Source organism: Anolis carolinensis, chromosome 3 (assembly GCF_035594765.1).
Source record: "Anolis carolinensis isolate JA03-04 chromosome 3, rAnoCar3.1.pri, whole genome shotgun sequence".
NCBI lineage: Eukaryota > Metazoa > Chordata > Lepidosauria > Squamata > Dactyloidae > Anolis > Anolis carolinensis.
In genome coordinates, this window is record NC_085843.1 from 101,453,819 (window position 1) to 101,473,108 (window position 19,290).

At 40.2% G+C, this 19,290-nt stretch overlaps 1 protein-coding gene across 4 annotated transcripts in view; it reads right to left on the reverse strand.

Moving 5' to 3' along the window:
• The window catches only part of frmpd4 (FERM and PDZ domain containing 4), a 404,084-nt gene that overhangs the window by 273,652 nt on the left and 111,142 nt on the right, over positions 1 to 19,290 (reverse strand). Inside the window, exon 1 of one of the 4 annotated variants that reach the window (XM_008107214.3) lies at positions 12,189 to 12,657. The exons of the other annotated variants lie outside the window; for them this stretch is intronic. Coding sequence (XP_008105421.2) covers positions 12,189 to 12,229 — 41 coding nt within the window. The 5' untranslated portion in view covers positions 12,230 to 12,657. Of the gene's footprint in view, positions 1 to 12,188; positions 12,658 to 19,290 lie in introns of those variants that run through there. 4 annotated transcript variants of the gene reach the window in all.

Consider the following 19,290-nt stretch of genomic DNA (forward strand, 5'->3'; position numbering starts at 1 on the left):
CAGAAACACCAGAATTCTCTTGTAGCAATTCCCTTTGCAGTCAACAGCATAATGATTCCCCTCAGGTCTTTCAGAAAGAGAAACTCATAAATCCCTACTGCTTAATAAGAAACGCTCTGCTTATAGAGCATCCAACTCTACCCCTCCTAAATCATTAGATAATGAAAGAACATTTACTGTGTGGACTAGTCATGTCAATATCACTGGATTCCTTTCTACATAATAAGCATTTGGTGCACCATTTTCCTTCACTATTTGCATTTCCAACTGCTTTTTGAATGAAAACAGCAATTCCTGTAAACATATATTACAGGCACAAAGAATTATTTTCATAGTAAAAGATTATGCCCAAAATTACATACTCAAAGAAATAAAACATTTCTCCATACCACCTAATAAAGGGAAGAAAAATGAGAAACACAGTTTTGAAGATTAACCACAAACCAAGAAAGAATTGATGAGGTGTTAGAGTCTTACTTTCATGTGCCACATGTCTTATGACTATCCACATAAAGCTGATGAAATACTAAAGGATATTCAAACAAGCATTTATTCAATAACAATATCCCACTGTCCATCAAAGAACCAAGAATACACAAGGGCACAAAATGAAGTCAAGAAATGGCTATAATGTTGTGTAGCTGTAGTTTGGAGTGTGGTGATCACAATGGTACCAATTACAATAACACATTTTGAAGAAAATGGCCCTTAACTATTTAGAGCAGTGGTTGTGATGACTCATGGGCCATGTAGTCCCGTTCCTAGTACTATTGTGGCAGATGAAGAGGACAACTTGGGTTTCCCACCGTTTCAGCCAGAATTGGAGCCCTTGCACCTGCAAGATGTTTGCCCACAAGAAGTCAGCCAAACAAGCCTTGAGCAGAAATCTCCCCCGTTTTCTCGCCGGGATAATTATAATCGAGATAGAGGCGCTAGGGAGGCGAATCGCAGAAGCGCCAGAATTGCTGCCAGACAATTAGCTGATTAAGCCTGTTTCCCTTGGGAAATCTTAAGGAGTCATGCATCTGGACACAGTATGGGTTTCACTTCTTGTTCCCCAGGGAAAGTGTTCCTTGGCGGGAAAACAAGATCCTATATAGGTGTTTAACCGCAAGGGAATCCTTGCGGAGTCAATTCGTCAGCTTCGGGAGCGAGATCGTGTGTGGACTCGCTACTCCTGTTCCTTGTTTCCAGGACCTTGTTCTTGTTCCAGCCCTGCCTTGTTTCCCCGGACCTTGCCACGGACCTCGCCACGGACCCTGTTCTCGTCTCTTGCTTCTTGTTGCCTTGAATCAAGCCTTGTTTGCCAAGAATCTATTTTGCTCTCCAGCCTTGTTGTCAAGCTCTATTGGACTAAAGGACCCTGTCATTTCCCCACACTTTGCTCGGCAAGTGTGTGTTTCGGTTATTGGATTATAACTTTGGACTCTAATATCTCATATTGGACATTAATTTCCTGGACTATATTTGACCTTTCCTGAAAGGTCTGCTTCTGAACTTTATTCTTCACCTGTTTTTATTGACTTTTTGTATTCCTTTAATAAAGATATTAGATAGATTCTGGTCTCTGCGCATGGTTATTGGTGCTCTGCAGCCTGGGTCTTGACAGTGGTTCTCAACCTGTGGGTCCCCAGATATTTTGGCCTTCAACTCCCAGAAATCCTAACAGCTGGTAAACTGGCTGGGGTTTCTGGAAGTTGTAGGCCAAAACACCTGGGGACCCACAGGTTGAAAACCACTGATTTAGAGCTTTATAGGAAACCACTAGAACCTTCAAAGAACTTTTGTTGTTGTTTATTCGTTCAGTCCCTTCCGACTCTTTGTGATCTCATGGACCAGTCCACGCCAGAGCTTCCTGTCGGCTGTCTCTGCCCCCAGTTCCTTCAAGGTCAAGCCAGTCACTTCAAGGATACCGTCCATCCATCTTGCCCTTGATCGGCCTTTCTTCCTTTTTCCTTCCATTTCCCCCAGCATCGTGATCTTTTCCAAGCTTTCCTGTCTTCTCATGATGTGGCCAAAATACTTCATCTTTGCCTCTAATATCCTTTCCTTCAGTAAGCAGCCGGGCATTATTTCCTGGAGTATGGACTGGTTGGATCTTCTTGCGGTCCAAAGGACTCTCAGGATTTTCCTCCAACACCACAGTTCAAAAGTGTCTATCTTCCTTGGCTCAGCCTTCCTTATGGTCCAGTTTTCGCATCCATAGGTTACTATGGGGAATACCAGTGCTTTAACTATGTGGACCTTCATTCCCAGTATGATGTTTCTGCTCTTCATTATTTTATCGAGGTTGGCCATTGCTCTCCTCCCAAGAAGTAAATGTCTTCAAGGAACTAGCCAGAATCTATTATAGCTTGCATTAACTACATAAAGCCTTCTCAGCTACTTTCAATTTCCTTCCTCCTCCCCCCCCGCCCCCAAAATAGGCTTTATACTGGGTTTTTTTTTTTACTTGCAGCTTTTAACTCACCCACAGCTGTAACTCTGTTAAACATTTACCATATAGTTGATTTAAATAATGTAGCTTCAGAAACCATGTTCTGAAGCTGGCCTGTTTCAAGTCAGAGCACGGTAAGTTGCCTTCCTAGGCTACAAACCCAACTGACATAAATATAGCTATATTGGATTGGGGGTATTCTCAGTGTTTTATCATAAAAAGGAAAAACAAAATTAACCCTCCCATGATTTATTATAAACTGCAATTAATATGAACCACAGGTTTTTTTAATATAGAAGGCAGGCAGGCAGAAGCAAGAGTCAGTCCACACATTTCTTTTCCAAATTGAACGGGAAAATAAGAGAGGAAAAGGACAACACTCCAGCCTAAGGGCCCTTCCAGACAGGCCCTATATCCCAGGGTCTGATCCCAGGTTTTCTGTTTATCCCAGATTATCTAGCAGTGCGGACTCATACAATCCAGTCTGGAAGGGCCCTAAAACTCACTGAAGCTTGTTCCTACTCCTTTGTGTTAGTTATATTAAACCAAGAGGGAGCTTTTCCTTAATCCCTCCTTATTATGCAAGATCTTTAGATGTTGTGGTATTAGAATTCTCAGTAGGTCTGATCTTTTTCCATGTGGTTAGGTTGATGAGAGGTGAAGTTTAATGACATATAAAGGATCTGAAGTACTCCACTCTTGTACTACACTATAGTTATCATGACGTGAGAATGAAGACATACTGAACACCTCACATTTTATATTTTTCTTTTAACCTTGATAACTTTTTCCTTTATAACCATATGCGATTAGGCACTTGGTATCTACTGGGTTTTGGTTTCAGCCCTCATGGGTACCAAAATCTACAGATGCTCAAGTCCTGTTTTATATAATAGTGCAATAAAATGGTGTCCCTCACATAAAATGCTTCCCTTTTGATTTTTTAAAAAATTTCAAGCCATGGATGGATTCCAAATCTATGGATGTGAAGGAATGACTGTATTATGTGCTCAGTACACACATACACACATAGGGATAAGAGAGGCAGCCCTTTAAAGTTCTAATTTGTACCACAATAAATTTACTAAGAACCTGCAGTATGTTCTAGGATTGGCATTTATCAAAGAAATGTCTCTATCTTCCTCTAGGATCTATTTGCAATAGTTGACATGGATGTTTCAATGTGCTTTTGAACAATAGGTCAGTTCATAACTTATTACTGCCCAGTCTTAATGGTTTACTGCCCTGATCTCCAGCACTTTACTCCCACTCTTGATAATATTGTCTTGCGTTTTGCACATGCATGCCACTCCCTTGTAATTTTAATAGCTCCACCTCGCAGTTTCAATATTTTATGATGTTTTATTTTACTGCTCAACTGTTTTAATTATATTGTTGTTGTGTTTTTTTTTAATTTTTATCTCTGTTTTGACTTCTGGGCTTGGTCTCCATGTGAACCGCTCTAAGTCCCTTCGGGAAGAGGGCGGCGGGTTATAAATAAAGTTTTATTTATTATTAATTTATTATTATTATTATTGACCATGGTGTTCTAAAAAAAATTAGAGAGAAGGGGAGGAGGACAGTTGTTAATTAACTATGCCACTTGCTCTACGTGAGCATACCCAAAGGAAAGGTACAATGCAAAAACAGAGCAGCACTATTAGTTTTAAGCATCCCTTCCCTTCCCTTTTTTTTTTTTTTACATTTTCATACTGGGTCCTGTGCATTCAGGAGAATAATGAATGTATCTTTACTAAAAGAGATGCTACCTAATCCATATATCCAATCTGTTATTTCTTTTAACACTTAGATGATAAATTGTGATGTACTACATTGTAATCCCTATTTGGGAAAATTGCAACAGAACATCAGTTATTTTATGCAGACCCAAGAATATCTACAATCCACTTATAATTTCAGGCTAAGTCTTCAATTACAATTGGCTGGGTTACCATAATAACCTAAAATAGCATAAAAGAAGAAAACCTGCCTTTAAAAGTCCCTTCATGATACAGGCAATGAAAAGGACCCTTACTGCTAATATCTTCTTGGTCAATTTAACAGCGATAAGGCCAGAACAAATTGCTCAAAAATAGAACCAAACACATTCCTATTATATACTGAACACTGAACAAAATCCAACTGAGTCTAGGCAATAGGCTTTTTGTGATTTATCAAATATGCCCAATTATCCAGATTACATTTAAATGGTCCCCTAGCATACATGAGTGAAACTGCATGCAAAGTTAGCAGAAATATTGTGAATGAAACATTACTGTCCAATAATATGTGGTATCCTCTTTCTGCGTAAGGTCAGGCCTGGCTGGGAGTAGATGGGATAGTTAATTAAAGAGGAGCCTCTGGTGGCCTGGGGATAAAAGCCTTGTGACTTGAAGGTTGGGTTGCTGACCTGAAGGCTGCCAGGTTCGAATCCCACCCGAGGAGAGTGCGGATAAGCTCCCTCTATCAGCTCCATGCGGGGACATGAGAGAAGCCTCCCACAAGGATGGTAAAACATCAAAACATCTGGGCATCCCCTGGGCAACGTCCTTGCAGACGGCCAATTCTCTCACTCCAGAAGCAACTCCGGTTGCTCCTGACATGAAAAAAAAGTTAATTAAAGAAGGTTCAACACTGTTTCTCTTGCAGGATGCATTCAACACTGTGCAATCCCCACTTATGATAAATGAGGTTATTCTGTTGTTCTATAAATACTATGGGCTAAACACAACAGTGGCATTACATTCAGACAAGTTCCAGTGTATCTGAAGTTAATGCAAGAAGCGAATCCAGGGCAGTTTACTCTGAATCTCCTTTGAGAGAGAGAAAGTGGGATATGAATACATACAAGTATAACAATAATGTTCAGTTTGTCATGCAATGCAGACCATGTGTGAATGCTAACATATGATATCTTTGCACAATGGTTATAATCACCAGAAATACACAAACAGAGTTTTCATTCCACTAGCACCATGCTGAATCTGTTCTTACACCTTCACCTTTCTTCAAAGACAGAGTGAAACAGGCACATCAACAGTGCAATACATAGGATTCTGTGCAACACTTAGAAATCTTCATAGTTTGGGGTAATCATTTTATTAGACTGCTTCATGTTTTAAAAGGTCATGTCCAAGTGGTGTCTTAATAAAATGGATTTCAGACAAACTATTTCTGTCTACAACAGAATTGGTAACCTTCTGAACACCTTCAAAAATGGTCCTGACTCTGTTGCTCCATGAAAATAAAAGAAGCTCCTCAGGACAATGATGAGCAATACCTTTATCAGGATCAATAGTTGTTTCTGAAGATACAGCAGTGTTTCTAAAGTAGTGTTATTATGGAAATAGTGTTTTATGGCCTTGTTTGTATCACCCAAAAATAACCCCCCTTCAAAAAAGCCCCCTCCCTTTTTCTATTATCTACTGCTAGTGTTACAGATAATGGGAGAAATTTAAAAGCTGCAAGTGGGTAGCGGGATATTGAAATGAATTATATGTATTAAGGACTTCCAGCACTACTAACATAGCTCATGTCTGCAGAGAAAAGGCTGTATAAATGCTATTTCCACAGCAGGGTTATAAAAAGCAATTTTTCTAGTCTTTGCCATATTTATAGTAGAGATTTCATTTATGGGTCAAGTAAGGAAATTTTTTAAACTGGAAAAATCCTTTCCTTTTCTTTCAGCCACTGCTATGCCATGAATGACAATTGAACGTGGTGCCTCTTGTGGTATCTTCTAGCTCCACGATTTTACAAATGTATGTACAGTAGAGTCTCACTTATCCAAGCTAAACGGGCCAGCAGAAGCTTGGATAAGCAAATATCTTGCATAATAAAGAGGGATTAAGGAAAAGCCTATTAAACAACAAATTAGGTTATGATTTTACAAATTAAGCACCAAAACATCATGTTATACAACAAATTTGACAGAAAAAGTAGTTCAATACGCAGTAATGTTATGTTGTAATTACTGTATTTACGAATTTAGCACCAAAATATCACGATATATTGAAAACATTGACTACAAAAATGGCTTGGATTATCCAGAGGCTTGCATAAGTGAGACTCTACTGTATTATTAAAAGATCACCCTGTCCCAAAACCATTCCAGGATTAATTCTATGTTCTGGATGCTCCTGCTTGTGATAGGAATTTTGTTACCAGGGAATTGCTTACTTGACAAACCAAATACATTTTTCATGTTTCATCTACTTCACGTAGGCCATAATACATGCAGCCAGTGGAAGTGAGAATCCAACACCTCACCAAGCCTTTCCTCATTTGTGATAGCATAATCCCAAAGCACTTAGGCTTTTGAAGTGACGCAAGTGACAGTCCCTAATCATTCAAATCTGGGTGTACAGTAACCAAACTAGCAAGTTATTATTGCCAGAAAAAGCCACAATCACCCTTCTGTCACCCATGTGACAGAAAAACAAACTATAACAAAATAAATAACTATTTGCTGACTTTTCATGATTGTGCCTATGGCAATGGTCTTACTCTGCCTAATGGTAGGAATGGCTCAGAGCCATATCTGAATGAAGGCTTTGAAAACAATACCTTGAGAGGAAGCGCTCAACAAGACCTAATCCTGAGCTCACCCCTGTATCAGTATTGCATCTACTCATTTGTAAACTCATGTCATAAGCACTCAGATGGATATCTATAAATCTACCAATAATCTTCCTTTAAAGGAAAACACCACACATCCAAATATACTTTTTTGTTTCACTGAACAAAATGTCATGTTCCCTCAAAGCATCAGTGAAGTGTTATTTTCACATTGCTCACTGAAGAAAGTACCCCATTGTTTCAAAAAAGGAAACACTTGGCTCATGTAAGAGAGAAAATAAACTATCAATCATTGCAATGTTTTCACTATGGAAAAAAGCTATAGCTTGAATGTATTTATTTAAAATATCTGTTCTTTATACACATATCCCACACACGTCCCCACAATATCTATTATTGTATATCAGTGGTAATGCATGTGTTCTAAATGCAAAAAATCATAGTTTGGAAGCTCTCAGTCAGGTTAAGAACAAGTCCTTCCTGAAGTTATGGAGAACTGTCACCATTGCAGACAGCCCTGAACCAGACAGAGCAGTACTCTAACTTGGTCATATGCAACTTATGGTGCCCAAACTAAAAAACATTCTTTTTTGAACTAAAACCACCAGCATATCTAAACTAGGATGGTCTCTGGCTTTGAGATGTCCAAAGATCTGCCTATGATCAAAATACTATGAATGTAACATATAAAGATTGCTGAATTCACATCCATCACTAAAACTGACTATAAAAAATATTTTTATTTTATGTTCAGAAAAAAATTTAAGGTTGCACTACACAAAGTTTCAGATTAGATTTTGATCATAAGCATTTCACATTCTGGGACTAACATCACAACCCTAAACAAACTTTCTTGGAATGAAGTCCCACTGAAATCAACTAATCAGATTCTAAGTATGTAATTTGCATCATCAGAATATGTCAGAAGCAGTACTTCTCTAGATTACTGAGTTAAACTGTATTCCCAGGCTGAAAGAAATTGGCTTTTTTCAAAAGGCCAGTCTATATTTGTATCTGGAGGCACACAGATTGTTCATATAAAGCTCCCCCTCATCATTGTTGGGTACCTTTTGCTTATCTGAAACAAACGCTGTCCATGATAGCTGAGATATATGAGCCTTTAACAGCCACAGCCTTAAGGAAGACAGCGACATATATTACTTTAAATAACATATTTACCTGTCCTCAAATGAAGTAAAGAAGAGGGTCCAATACAAAATAGGAATCATTTCTACAATAACATGAAAGGCTGCTGTATGGAAACATGGACATAAACATGAACTGTTTCCTACTGATTCGACTGACATTTTCTCTGGATCACTGCTGCCCCATGTTCTCCTTTCATAAACCACTTGCCCACTTTCATCCATTTCCAATCCCGACCCGCCGCCTCTGCCACCTCTACCATTGGTCCCACTGTAGCATCTAACCCTTTCCCTCCAACTTCTTTAGATTTTTTTTCATGCTTTTTCTTCTGCATCTTAGTACTCACCAACACTTAATTGATTTAAATTTAGCTTAATGTAACATTGGCCACTGTCATCCATTTGATGATCCATAATATCCCACATATTTAATATGAAATGCATTTGAGAACTACATTTATAATAACATTTCTCCTAATGGTTTCCTAAAATCTTATCAGTGGTATACCTTACAGCAGACATGTATTTCGGGTCAGGAGACATGCAGGTATCACATTGCACAGACAATAATTGCAATAATTGTAACTTATATCCAAAAACACAAAATTGACATCATCTACTGGGCCTTTTCTTATAATGTCAGGCAACTTTGTAATGCAAGGTAAGAAGAGACAAGATGGCTGCTACTCATCATTTGAGAATATCTCTTAAATCTGATAGATCCACTCATCCTAACAAGAATTATATGGTATAAAAGTGAATGTGAGGTGAACCAGTTAAATCTTACATATCAAATAATAGCAGTTTCTATACATTATCACTGCTTTCCACTCAATGGAAGTGTAAATGGTGATTTCCTTGGAAAGAAATAGTTGGAAGCCAGGAAATGACAAATGTGTTGTTTTGCTGATTATTGTAATTTTACTGGAGATAGACCTTGGCAATATCTGATTCCACACCTGTGGCATTTTCCAACTTTAGCATACACTGTGCTATAAAAGGAACCATTTGTCAATGTGACATCTGCACAACCTGTAAGACCCTGAAATAATACAGTACGCATATATGCTTCACTTCCGCAACAAGAATGCTCTTTTTGGACTACATTCCACTTCAGTGAGTAACACTGAAGTGCTTAAAGGCCAGTGGTAAATATGGCATGTCAACCAATGCATCAGAAAGTGCAACCTATTTCTGTGTGCAGTCCAAGGCAGGTACTGTTGGAAGACAAAACAAAAAGCCTGCAACTGTAACCTCTTCTTTTACATCATTGAGAATGTATCTGAGTTTCCATAACAATTTCCTCCAAAAAACATTGTTGTTACGGTATTGTAAAATGTCTTTTGGTCTGGTTGTGTCTTCACCTATCTGGGAGCCCTTAGGCCCAACTTCTTTAACTGAAGTCTCTTCTGCAACAAATAAAAAATTCTGATGCCAAAGGCTTTCATGGCCAGAATCAGTGGGTTGCTTTGAGTTTTCCAGGCTGTATAGCCATGTTCCAGAAGCATTCTCTCCCGACCTTTCGCCCACATCTATAGCAGGCATCCTCAGAGGTTGTGAGGTATATTGGAAGCTAGGCAAGGGAGGTTTATATATCTGTGGAAGGTCCAGGGTGGGAGAATCTTGTCTGTTGGAGGCAAGTGTGAATGTTGCAATGAATCACCTTGATTATTTATTTATTTATTTATTTATTTCCAGTATTTCTACCCCGCCCTTCTCCCCTAGGGGGCTCAGGGCAGCTTACAAATTGGCAACACAGTGCCATCACATCAACAATACAATACAAAAGGCATTAAAAACTAAAAACATTTAAAACATCATAAAAACCAATATACAATAATAAAACATTACCATGCACCGAGGTAATGTCCTTTCATTCACTAGACCTTGTTAATCCAGAATCTTAAAAACTGACCGTGCCAAGCTCGAAAGTTCATTCATTGAACGCTTGAGCACATAGCCATGTCTTTAGTTTTTTTCTGAACCCTAGAAGGGATGGAGCCTGCTGGATGTCACTGGGGAGGGAGTTCCACAGCCAAGGAGCCACCACCGAGAAGACCCTGTCTCTTGTCCCCACCAGCCGCGCCTGTGAAGCAGGTGGGATCGAGAGCAGGGCCTCCCTGAGTTCTTATGGGCTCATAGGAGGAGATACGTTCGGATAGGTAAATTGCACCTGAGCTGTTTAGGGCTTTGTAGGTCAAAACCAGCACTTTGAATTGGGCTCGGTAACATATCGGCAGCCAATGGAGCTGGCTTATTTATTATTATTTATTTGTTTACAGCATTTATATTCCGCCCTTCTCACCCCGAAGGGGACTCAGGGCGGATCACATTACACATATAGGCAAACATTCAATGCCTTTTAACACAGGACAAAGACAAACAACATAGCTCCGAGTGGGCCTCGAACTTATGACCTCCTGGTCAGTGATTCATTGCAGTTAATTGCACTGGCTTGCTCTCCCGTCTGCACCACAGCCCCGGGCTTAGCATTGAATGGCCTTGCACCTTCAAAACCTGGCTGCTTCTTGCCTGGGGGAATCCTATGTTGGGAGGTGCTAGTTGGTCCTGAATGTTTGTTGTCTAGAATTCCTCTGTTTTCAGAATATTGTTCTTTATTTACTGTCCTGATTTTAGAGGGTTTTTTTTCATTTTGTTAAATACTGGTAGCAGACTAACTCAACCAAAGAAGTCAGCTATAGCAGAGCACTTGATGAACCAATCTGGGGACAGCATATTATTTGAGAACACAGAAAGGCTGGACCACTCTAACGACCACCAAGTCAGACTACACAGAGAAGCCACTGAAATCCTCAAACGTGTGGACAATTTCAACAGAAAGGAGGAAACCATGAAAATGAACAAAATCTGGCTACCAGTATTAAAAAATCAAGACAGTAAATAAAGAACAATGCTCTGAAAACAGAGGAATCCCAGACAGGAAACAATCAGGGACAGCTAACACCTCCCAACAAAGAATTCTGTCAAGCAGGAATCAGCCAGGCCTTCAAGCTATGAGGCTTTTCAATGCTATTCAAGGTGATTAATTGTAACATTCACACTTGCCATCAACAGACAAGATTCTCACAACTTGGACTTTTCACAGATATATAAACCTCCCTTGCCTAGTTTCCAATATACCGCACAACCTATGATAATGCCTGCCATAGGTGTAGGTGAAACGTCAGGAGACTTCTGGAACATGGCCATACAGCCTGGAAAACTCACAGAACCCCCCCCCCCCCAAAAAAAAAAAACTGCATTCAGGTGACCCTGGGGTGGGGAGGGAATGAAGAGACAATATTTTCACAAACACTACCAAGTTCTCCTAAAATTGGCAAGATGCATTTTGCCATGTTAAATTGTGATATCAAGACAACCAACTCCCCAGTCGGGGGCAATGCCAAGCAGAACTGAAAGTCTGACAATGGCTTCACATCTTGTCTAAAAATACTCCTGATGGTGTGCAACGTGATCTGCTTCTGACACAGCATCAGGGAGAGTTGAAGCAACCCGACCTCCAACTTAGAAACGCCATCCTGGCTGAGCACCCCAAAAGTGGGGCACCTCTGGAAGGGTCTGAGTTGAGCAAATTGGATTTCCAAAGGCTACAGCAACCTTTACAGTGGAGTGGAGATCAGGCCTGGGCAAACTTGGGCCCTCCAAGTGTTTTGGACTTCAACTCCCACCATTCCTAACAGCCTACCGGCTGTTAGGAATGGTGGGAGTTGAAGTCCAAAACACCTGGAGGGCCCAAGTTTGCCCAGGCCTGCCCTAAGGACTCAAGAAGGCTCCCTCCTCAAGTGCTCCCAAGCATCCCAAGCCACATTTCCCCAAGAGGTGGAGGCGCCTTCAGGATGGAGACAGAGATGCCCAGGGGAAAGTAGGGCTGGGACTCGCAAGGAAGTTGAACCGGGGCCACCGGGTTCACTCTTTCGCCAGCGTCGCCAGGAGGCCCGGAGACCAACGGGGAAAGCCTTGAGCGATCCTGAAAGCAAAACATTCTGTGAAGGAGGCGACGGACCTACCCGGAAAGCTTGGCGATCTTGACAAAGCTAAACACATCCATCCATGCAGCCGCTCGAGCTCTGCCCGCTCGCCTCGCCCGCCCTTCTCTCCCTCACTCCAGCAGCTCCATGCCTGGGAGAAGGCGGCTGCCTTGGCAGAGCAGGTCTCCTTCCCCTCCTTCTCCTCCTCCTCCTCCTCCTTGCCCAGCAGAAGCAGCAGAAGCAGCCTTGGCGGGGACGGGAGCTGCTACCCCCCTCCGGCGAGGAGTTGGCCGTGCAGCATCTCTCCCAGCGGCCCAGAGGTAGACAGAAAGAGAGAGAAGCAAGAAGCGCAGAGAATGAAGAGGCAGCGGTGGCGTCTCTTCCTCAGGCTCCTTCTTAGCTTCGGGGCCGCGAGAGCGCGCGCGCGCGTTCCCGCTCCCGCTCTCCCTCTCCGCCGCCTCGCCGGGGCCAACTCGGGGCGACCCGAAAGTGCCTGGCGGGCGAAGAAGGGAGCAAGCCGCTTCCGCGCCTGCGCAGAACGACAGGCAGCGCGGGGGGGGGGGGCACGAGACACTTGGTTGCTCTGACAAGCCTCTCACACACACACAAAAATAGTGGGGTGGGGGGACTGGAAGGCGCGAGGGGGGCACGAGACCTGGAGGATGGGAACTCAGCAGCTGTGGAACTGGCCGCGTGCGCCCAGCAGCTGCCCTCTTTCCCGCCCTCTGCTGATTCAGAAAATTGCATTGATAGACCACATCAGCTCTAGTTTCTGATACAGAACATATGACATCCAGTAGTCGGCATCTGCTCGCCCACAGAAAACCATATTTAATAATCTAGAGCTGAGGTGGTCTATCCAATGCAATTTTCTGAATCAGCACCACAAATAGTCCCAGGAACAGGCCCAACAACGAAGACGCCAATGTGCCACATGGAATAGCTCTGCTCAGTGGGAGGGATGGGAGGAGGAGGAGAAGCAGCAGTCAGGAGGCTTGTTGTCATGCTTTTCCTGGGTAGTCAGCCTCCCCACTCCCAACATCCCTGTTGCCTTGGGCACTATAAGCGGGTTTCACAAGACCAGTTGCTCTCCTTGCAATGGTGGAACAGTGAGGCCACAGACCATATTTAAGTTCTTGGGGACCACTGGTGGTCCATGGTCCACAGATTGGGAACCACTGTCCTATAGTCTAACCACTGCACCATCCTGGCTGCTCACAATCACTATCTAAATAGTATTTTTAGTGCTTCTTTGAGAATTTCTGAGGAGACTCCACTCTATAGGCATCTTGGCAGTCCCAATTTATCCAGATCCTTTCAAGAGAGACCTTGGCTAGTCTTCTGGGAGCCTCTTGTTCAGGCACCCCAGGTCTTGTCCTTTGGAGGAGGTCAATATCCAAGCCTGCTCCCTTTTAGTGTCAGAGTTTAGGAAGTCCTTTTTAAGACTAATGACTATAAATGACTTGTTGAATTTATTGTGAGCAGTGGAAGGATACTGCTCTGGATGGCAGTCACAGATGGCTCTGACGTGTTATTCTGCTCAGTCTTATTGAATGCCAGCTTCCAAAGCTCTGCGTATTGGTACTCCTTCTTGCCTCTAAGCCCAGCTGGCTGCATTTTTTCACTGGTTATAGAATGACAGTCTGCCTATACTCAGAGATGATCTGGTATTTAAGACTGCTTCACTTTTGTTTGCTCCTGCAGGAATGAATGCCCCTAAGTGCTCTCTCAGGTAAAAGTGCATTTTGGCAGTCAGAATAATTAGGGCAAAAATACAGGTTATGTTACACATTTTTTGAAATAGCATGCTTAACCCTACCACTTCTATTTGGAAAGGAAATCAGTTGATCAGCAGCTGTTGCTGGTTAGGAGTGACAGAGAAGAAAAAGATCAAACAAATTATATATAATATTCATAAAGACAATAAAGTAACTTGGGCCTAATGCTGGATGACTCTGGCTTGTAGTCATTCCAGAATGCTCTCATCTCCTTCTCAAATTTCTATGTGTGTCCTCCATTTATACCCTTCTTCCTAATATGCAGTACAATGTTAAAGGTCATTTGCAGACAAAATGCTTTGGAATCAATGACACAATAACAGAAGCAACAACTATTAACTGCAGACTTTGCACTCTTGGCCTCCCACTTCTTAATGCCTTTTGGGGGTGAAACTGAATGTCAAGAACATAAACATTCAAAATATTATAGGAAAATGACAAAGCCCCAAAAGTTTCTGTTTAAGGTCCTGAAAATCTTGGGAATTTCCCATACACTGAAGTGAACAAGCCTTAGAAAATATCCAAACTATGATTTCAGCCAGGACATGAGTTTCTCATTGTGTGAAAATACCTCTGTGCTCCCTCGAAAGTCAATGTTGTTTACACATTTTGATAATAATTCTTCAAAGAAACAGAATGATATACAGTTCTTTATAGTCCTTAACATCTTCTGATGTTCATGCTTCATGCTTCATGATGGTGGAAGAGATGTCTGAACCAGTATATCCCTTCTTCATCAGTCTGGTTCCCAGTGGTAACTTGACTTGCCATGAATGAAATTTCATGGGTTAAATCTGTGGTGGAAACTATGCTGGACTGAAATTCCCCGCATTTCTCACCAGGACTGCTCGGGCTCCCAGTCCAGCAAAATGATCCCCACCGTTGAGTTAAATTCAACATTAATCCCATATAGACTAAACCCCTTGAAATTAATTGGATTTATTTATGATCAACAGGCCTCATTCATTTCAATGGATTTACTCTAAATAGGATTAGGGTTGAATTTAGCCCTGTGTCTTTCATTGTTATATGGCATGTAAAACTGTGTCAGATACAGAATGTCCTCTCTCTACAGTACTGTGTGTAAGTAACCATATTTCTGTGATACGATTGGCCTTACCCTGTTTGAATCTATTGATCTAGCATATATTTCTCAGGTAGCAGTATTTCACCCAGTGTCTTGGTATTCTTTTACCTAGATCTGTCTCTTTCATGTTCCTATGGTATGCGCATTACCGTACTAATCGGTTGTCTCTCACCAGTATACAAGAAACAAACATCTGGTGGATCCAAAGATTCCTCGCTACATGCCTGGTCTATGAACTGATGCCAGAATGTTCATATACAGATTATCCAACTTCTCCTCTCCTTATATATGGTTGCTCAAGGATTTAAATCTACCAACAGGATCCTTCTTTGTGTTTTAACAACAGTGGGAAATACTATAGGGTAGACCATGGGAGAGGGCCTTCACAGTTGTATCACTACACTCCTGGAATGTCCTCCTATTATGGGACTGATTGGCATCAACACTGGTTTCTTTCTAGAGATGAGCTTTTTGGTCAAGCCTTTGGGGACTAATGTATTTCAGGTCAACATGTTAAAGTGGTTTTTATTGTTACTATGTTTAATACGTTTTAACTTATTAAGTATTAATTAAGTATGTTATAATCAGAAAATATTTTTCAATTATTCATATTGTATGTTGGCCTGAAATACTGTGATAACAGGCAGGAGAGAAGTATTAAATAAATAAATTTCACCCCAAATCTTGAAAGACAACATGGTGCGCGCGTGCGCACACGCAAGTGTGTGTGTGTCATCAAAAGCCATGTGAGAGGGAGAGAGACAGAAGACTAGCAGGGAATGTCATGAAGGATTTGAACAGTATTGTTACTATAAACACAAAACCTCTGATCATTTTGGAATGAATTATATAAGATCTATGCCTATATGACATTATTTACTTCAGGCAGTAATGCTTTTTACCCTTAGACCATTTTTTAATTAATTGTGGCTACTTCTGCTTAGCAGTAGAGTGTAACACTGGCAGAGAAATTCTCAGAGGTTTTCTTCAAAGTGGCAAAACAGTGCAATTTAAAAGAGTATGAGCTCTCCCTTCTGGATTGCAAAAAGCCATTTTGTGTACCACATGGGAAATTTTGTCCTGAATTTGTTTTGTGTTATCTGCATATTAGTTATTTTTATGCAATATACAAGCTGTGCAATTTCATTTATGTTCTAAAGCAAGGCTGTCCAATCTCAATAAGAATCTGAACAGAGTGTCCTCACAGGATCTGACAGGTCCTAATTATTATATAGAAAGGTAACAATATGACTAGGAACAGTTTGTACACATGCCCAGTTTACCGTTGGTTTAATACTATTCTTTTCTTCAAATCAATAAAGAAAATGATTGACTGCCTATTTACCTTGTGAGAACACTGAACAGCTCATAGAAGAAACAACCATTCATCTCATAAATACACCACTTGCAAGCATGGCATTTAATTTCAGGTTTCTACTAAGGATTAAAAAACCTTCTCATTTCATTCTTTTCACAACAAAACTATAATCAAAATTAAAACAAATTTGATTAGAACCATAGAACCGGAACCTATTATTACCTAAGACATATGCCAAGAAAAATACTCAGTTTTATCAGCTTAAGTACAGATATTTTTTCCCTTCAAAATGATTAGGGTATCATAGTTAATATGTATGTGTATAGATACACATATGTTTACACTGTGCAAACAAATAAATACCCTGGCAGCCACAAACAGTCTTCCTTCCTTTCACGGCATTTGTTGATATTTTGTAGAAGGGAATTCCCATGTTTGTGCTGTCGTGTCTGGGCATGGCCCCATGTAAGCCTCCCCGAGTCCCTCTGGGGAGATGGGGCGGGATATAAGAATAAAATTATTATTAAATTATTATTTCCATCTTGTACAAAAACTTATCCTGTTTTCATGCAAATATTCCCCTTCCTCTGGTATAAACTTCTTTTCTTCTAAGGCCAGTCCAAGTCAATGAAGGAAGATATATTCTTAGGAGTTTCTACCTGTGCTTTTACCTTTTGCATTTGATAGTTTTACAAAGGAGATTCTCGAGGGGGAAAGCACTAATAGGTTGGAGACCTATACAATTGGTCCTTTTCTCTCTCTATCATTCACACAAATTCCCAACCATGTTTTATGAATTGTTCTATGCACACAATGCCATGGGGCAAGTGCCTCATGAATGAAAGGAGAATGACATTACTGCACAATCCTTTTTTCAATGCTTATTCATTATTTACCAAAACATTGCTATACGATTTTTCATTTCAAAAGTCCCAAAGCAGTTTACAGTATTTCAAGATTCAATCGCATGATATATAGCAAGAGCAAGTAATAAGACAAACAGCAATAAAGCAATAAAATATTTCATTACAATGCTGAAGACCTTATGTGCTAAAATCCACTTTCTTGAAGGTGGGTTAATTTGGTTAGCTATGTCCTTTCATACACTTAGTGGATCAACAGGATGAAGTACTAACTTATGAGCAGGAGTGATTCATACTGTTCCTAGTGCAAATTCAAGGCACAAACAAAAAGAGGGGATAATAATGGATATCAGAAATCAAACAAAACACAATGAGAAGTAAATATTTAAATATTTGGATGATATTCTGCAGTTTTATATGACTATTATTTTTCAGAAATGTGCTTTATAATATAGGAAAGCTTTAAAAATATAATTCATTTCTAGAAAATTAGTTTCCATTTTGATTAAAAACTGAGCTGCTTCTACATCAGGTATGATTTTACCAATTTTCAACCCAGAGGCAGTATAGCAACCAACAAGTAACATCTATGTGTGTACGATCACACATGTTATATGGAGAGCCAGTGTGCTGTAATAATGATTCTGGGCTTTAATTTGAGCAGTGGACTATGACTGTGGAAAACAGAGCTGAAATCCCAATTCAGGCATAGAAAACTCCACTGCATGACTGTGAGCTAGTGACACTCTCTCTGCCTCAGAAGAGAGCAATGGCAAACCCTCTATGAAACAAATCTTGCCAAGAAAATCCCTGACAAGTTTCCCTTAGGGCCACCATAAGTCGGAAATAACTCAAAGGCTCATAACAACAAGTTTTTATCCAATGCTTAAAAAAAAAAAACCAACAACTCAGCATATGTATGCTTGCCCACAATGCCCTGCCTCATGTACGGAGGAGGAGTTGTTTAAAGCTACAGACAATGCGGTTGCTGTTGCCCGCTTTTGGTCCAAAACTATTTAGTTGCTTGTGATTTCTTTTTTTATTTCCATTATTTGAAATGTATTTGTTGTACAATGCTTCTGACACGAAATAAATAAAATAAATAAACAACAAGTTTTCAAAGACAGTAATGTTTGGAATATTAGTTTTGTAGGTTTGCATCTGAGAAAATAGAGTTGACCTATGAAAGCTTGTTCTACCAATGTTATTCTCTTAGCCTTTAAGGTGCCACCTGATCCCTTTGCATAACAAAAAATTACAAGGAATAATGTTTGTTCAGTATTTTATCATTTTACACACATTTTAATTTTTTCATTATCTTATAAGTGGACTAGAGAAGAAAAATCCAAAAGGCATTTGGTGAAAATGTGCCAGTCATTCAAGGGCGCCAGACACAGCACACTACATAATATAATATGCTATAAAAAGTATTTAGCTCATTCATTTTGAGAGGGGCAGAAACTCCACATTCCATTCTAATTGAACAAACGGTTTTTATTGTTGTTCAGCCTCCATCTTGAAAGCCAGGGAAAGTATTTGATAATTTTCATTGCACTTTTGACTCCACAGCAGATGAAAACTAATTAACTCACTTTGAACATGAATACTTTTCATAACATCCAAATTGCTTTAGTCCCACTGAAGCAATTAAAAGCTCGTTTTCACAAACAAGCTGTTTATTTTGTTACTATTAAGTACACCTTTGTGTGCATTTCTTCTTTTTTGTGACAGAGCTGTTAATTGAAAAATGTTGAATAGCAGGACATAACTTACGTTTGACAAGGACCCAAACGGCAGAGTTAAAATCCATGTGGTTTTAGATCACTTGCTAATACCACCAGTTAGGAATGATGACTTAATATACCATTCCCTAGACTATCAGATGACTCAATGAACTTTTAAAATATTATAATGGAATCAGTTTTCACATGATTAAAATGATGGACTAGTATGTTTCATTTTCAAAATTATTGGCACTATGTTTCATTTCAGAGTTGTTAATGATAATTCTAATAATTATCTTTGCTCTCCTTAGAACAATAGGGATTTTTGTTCAAGGTATTAGTACATACATGCTGAGTCTTGTCTAATGATG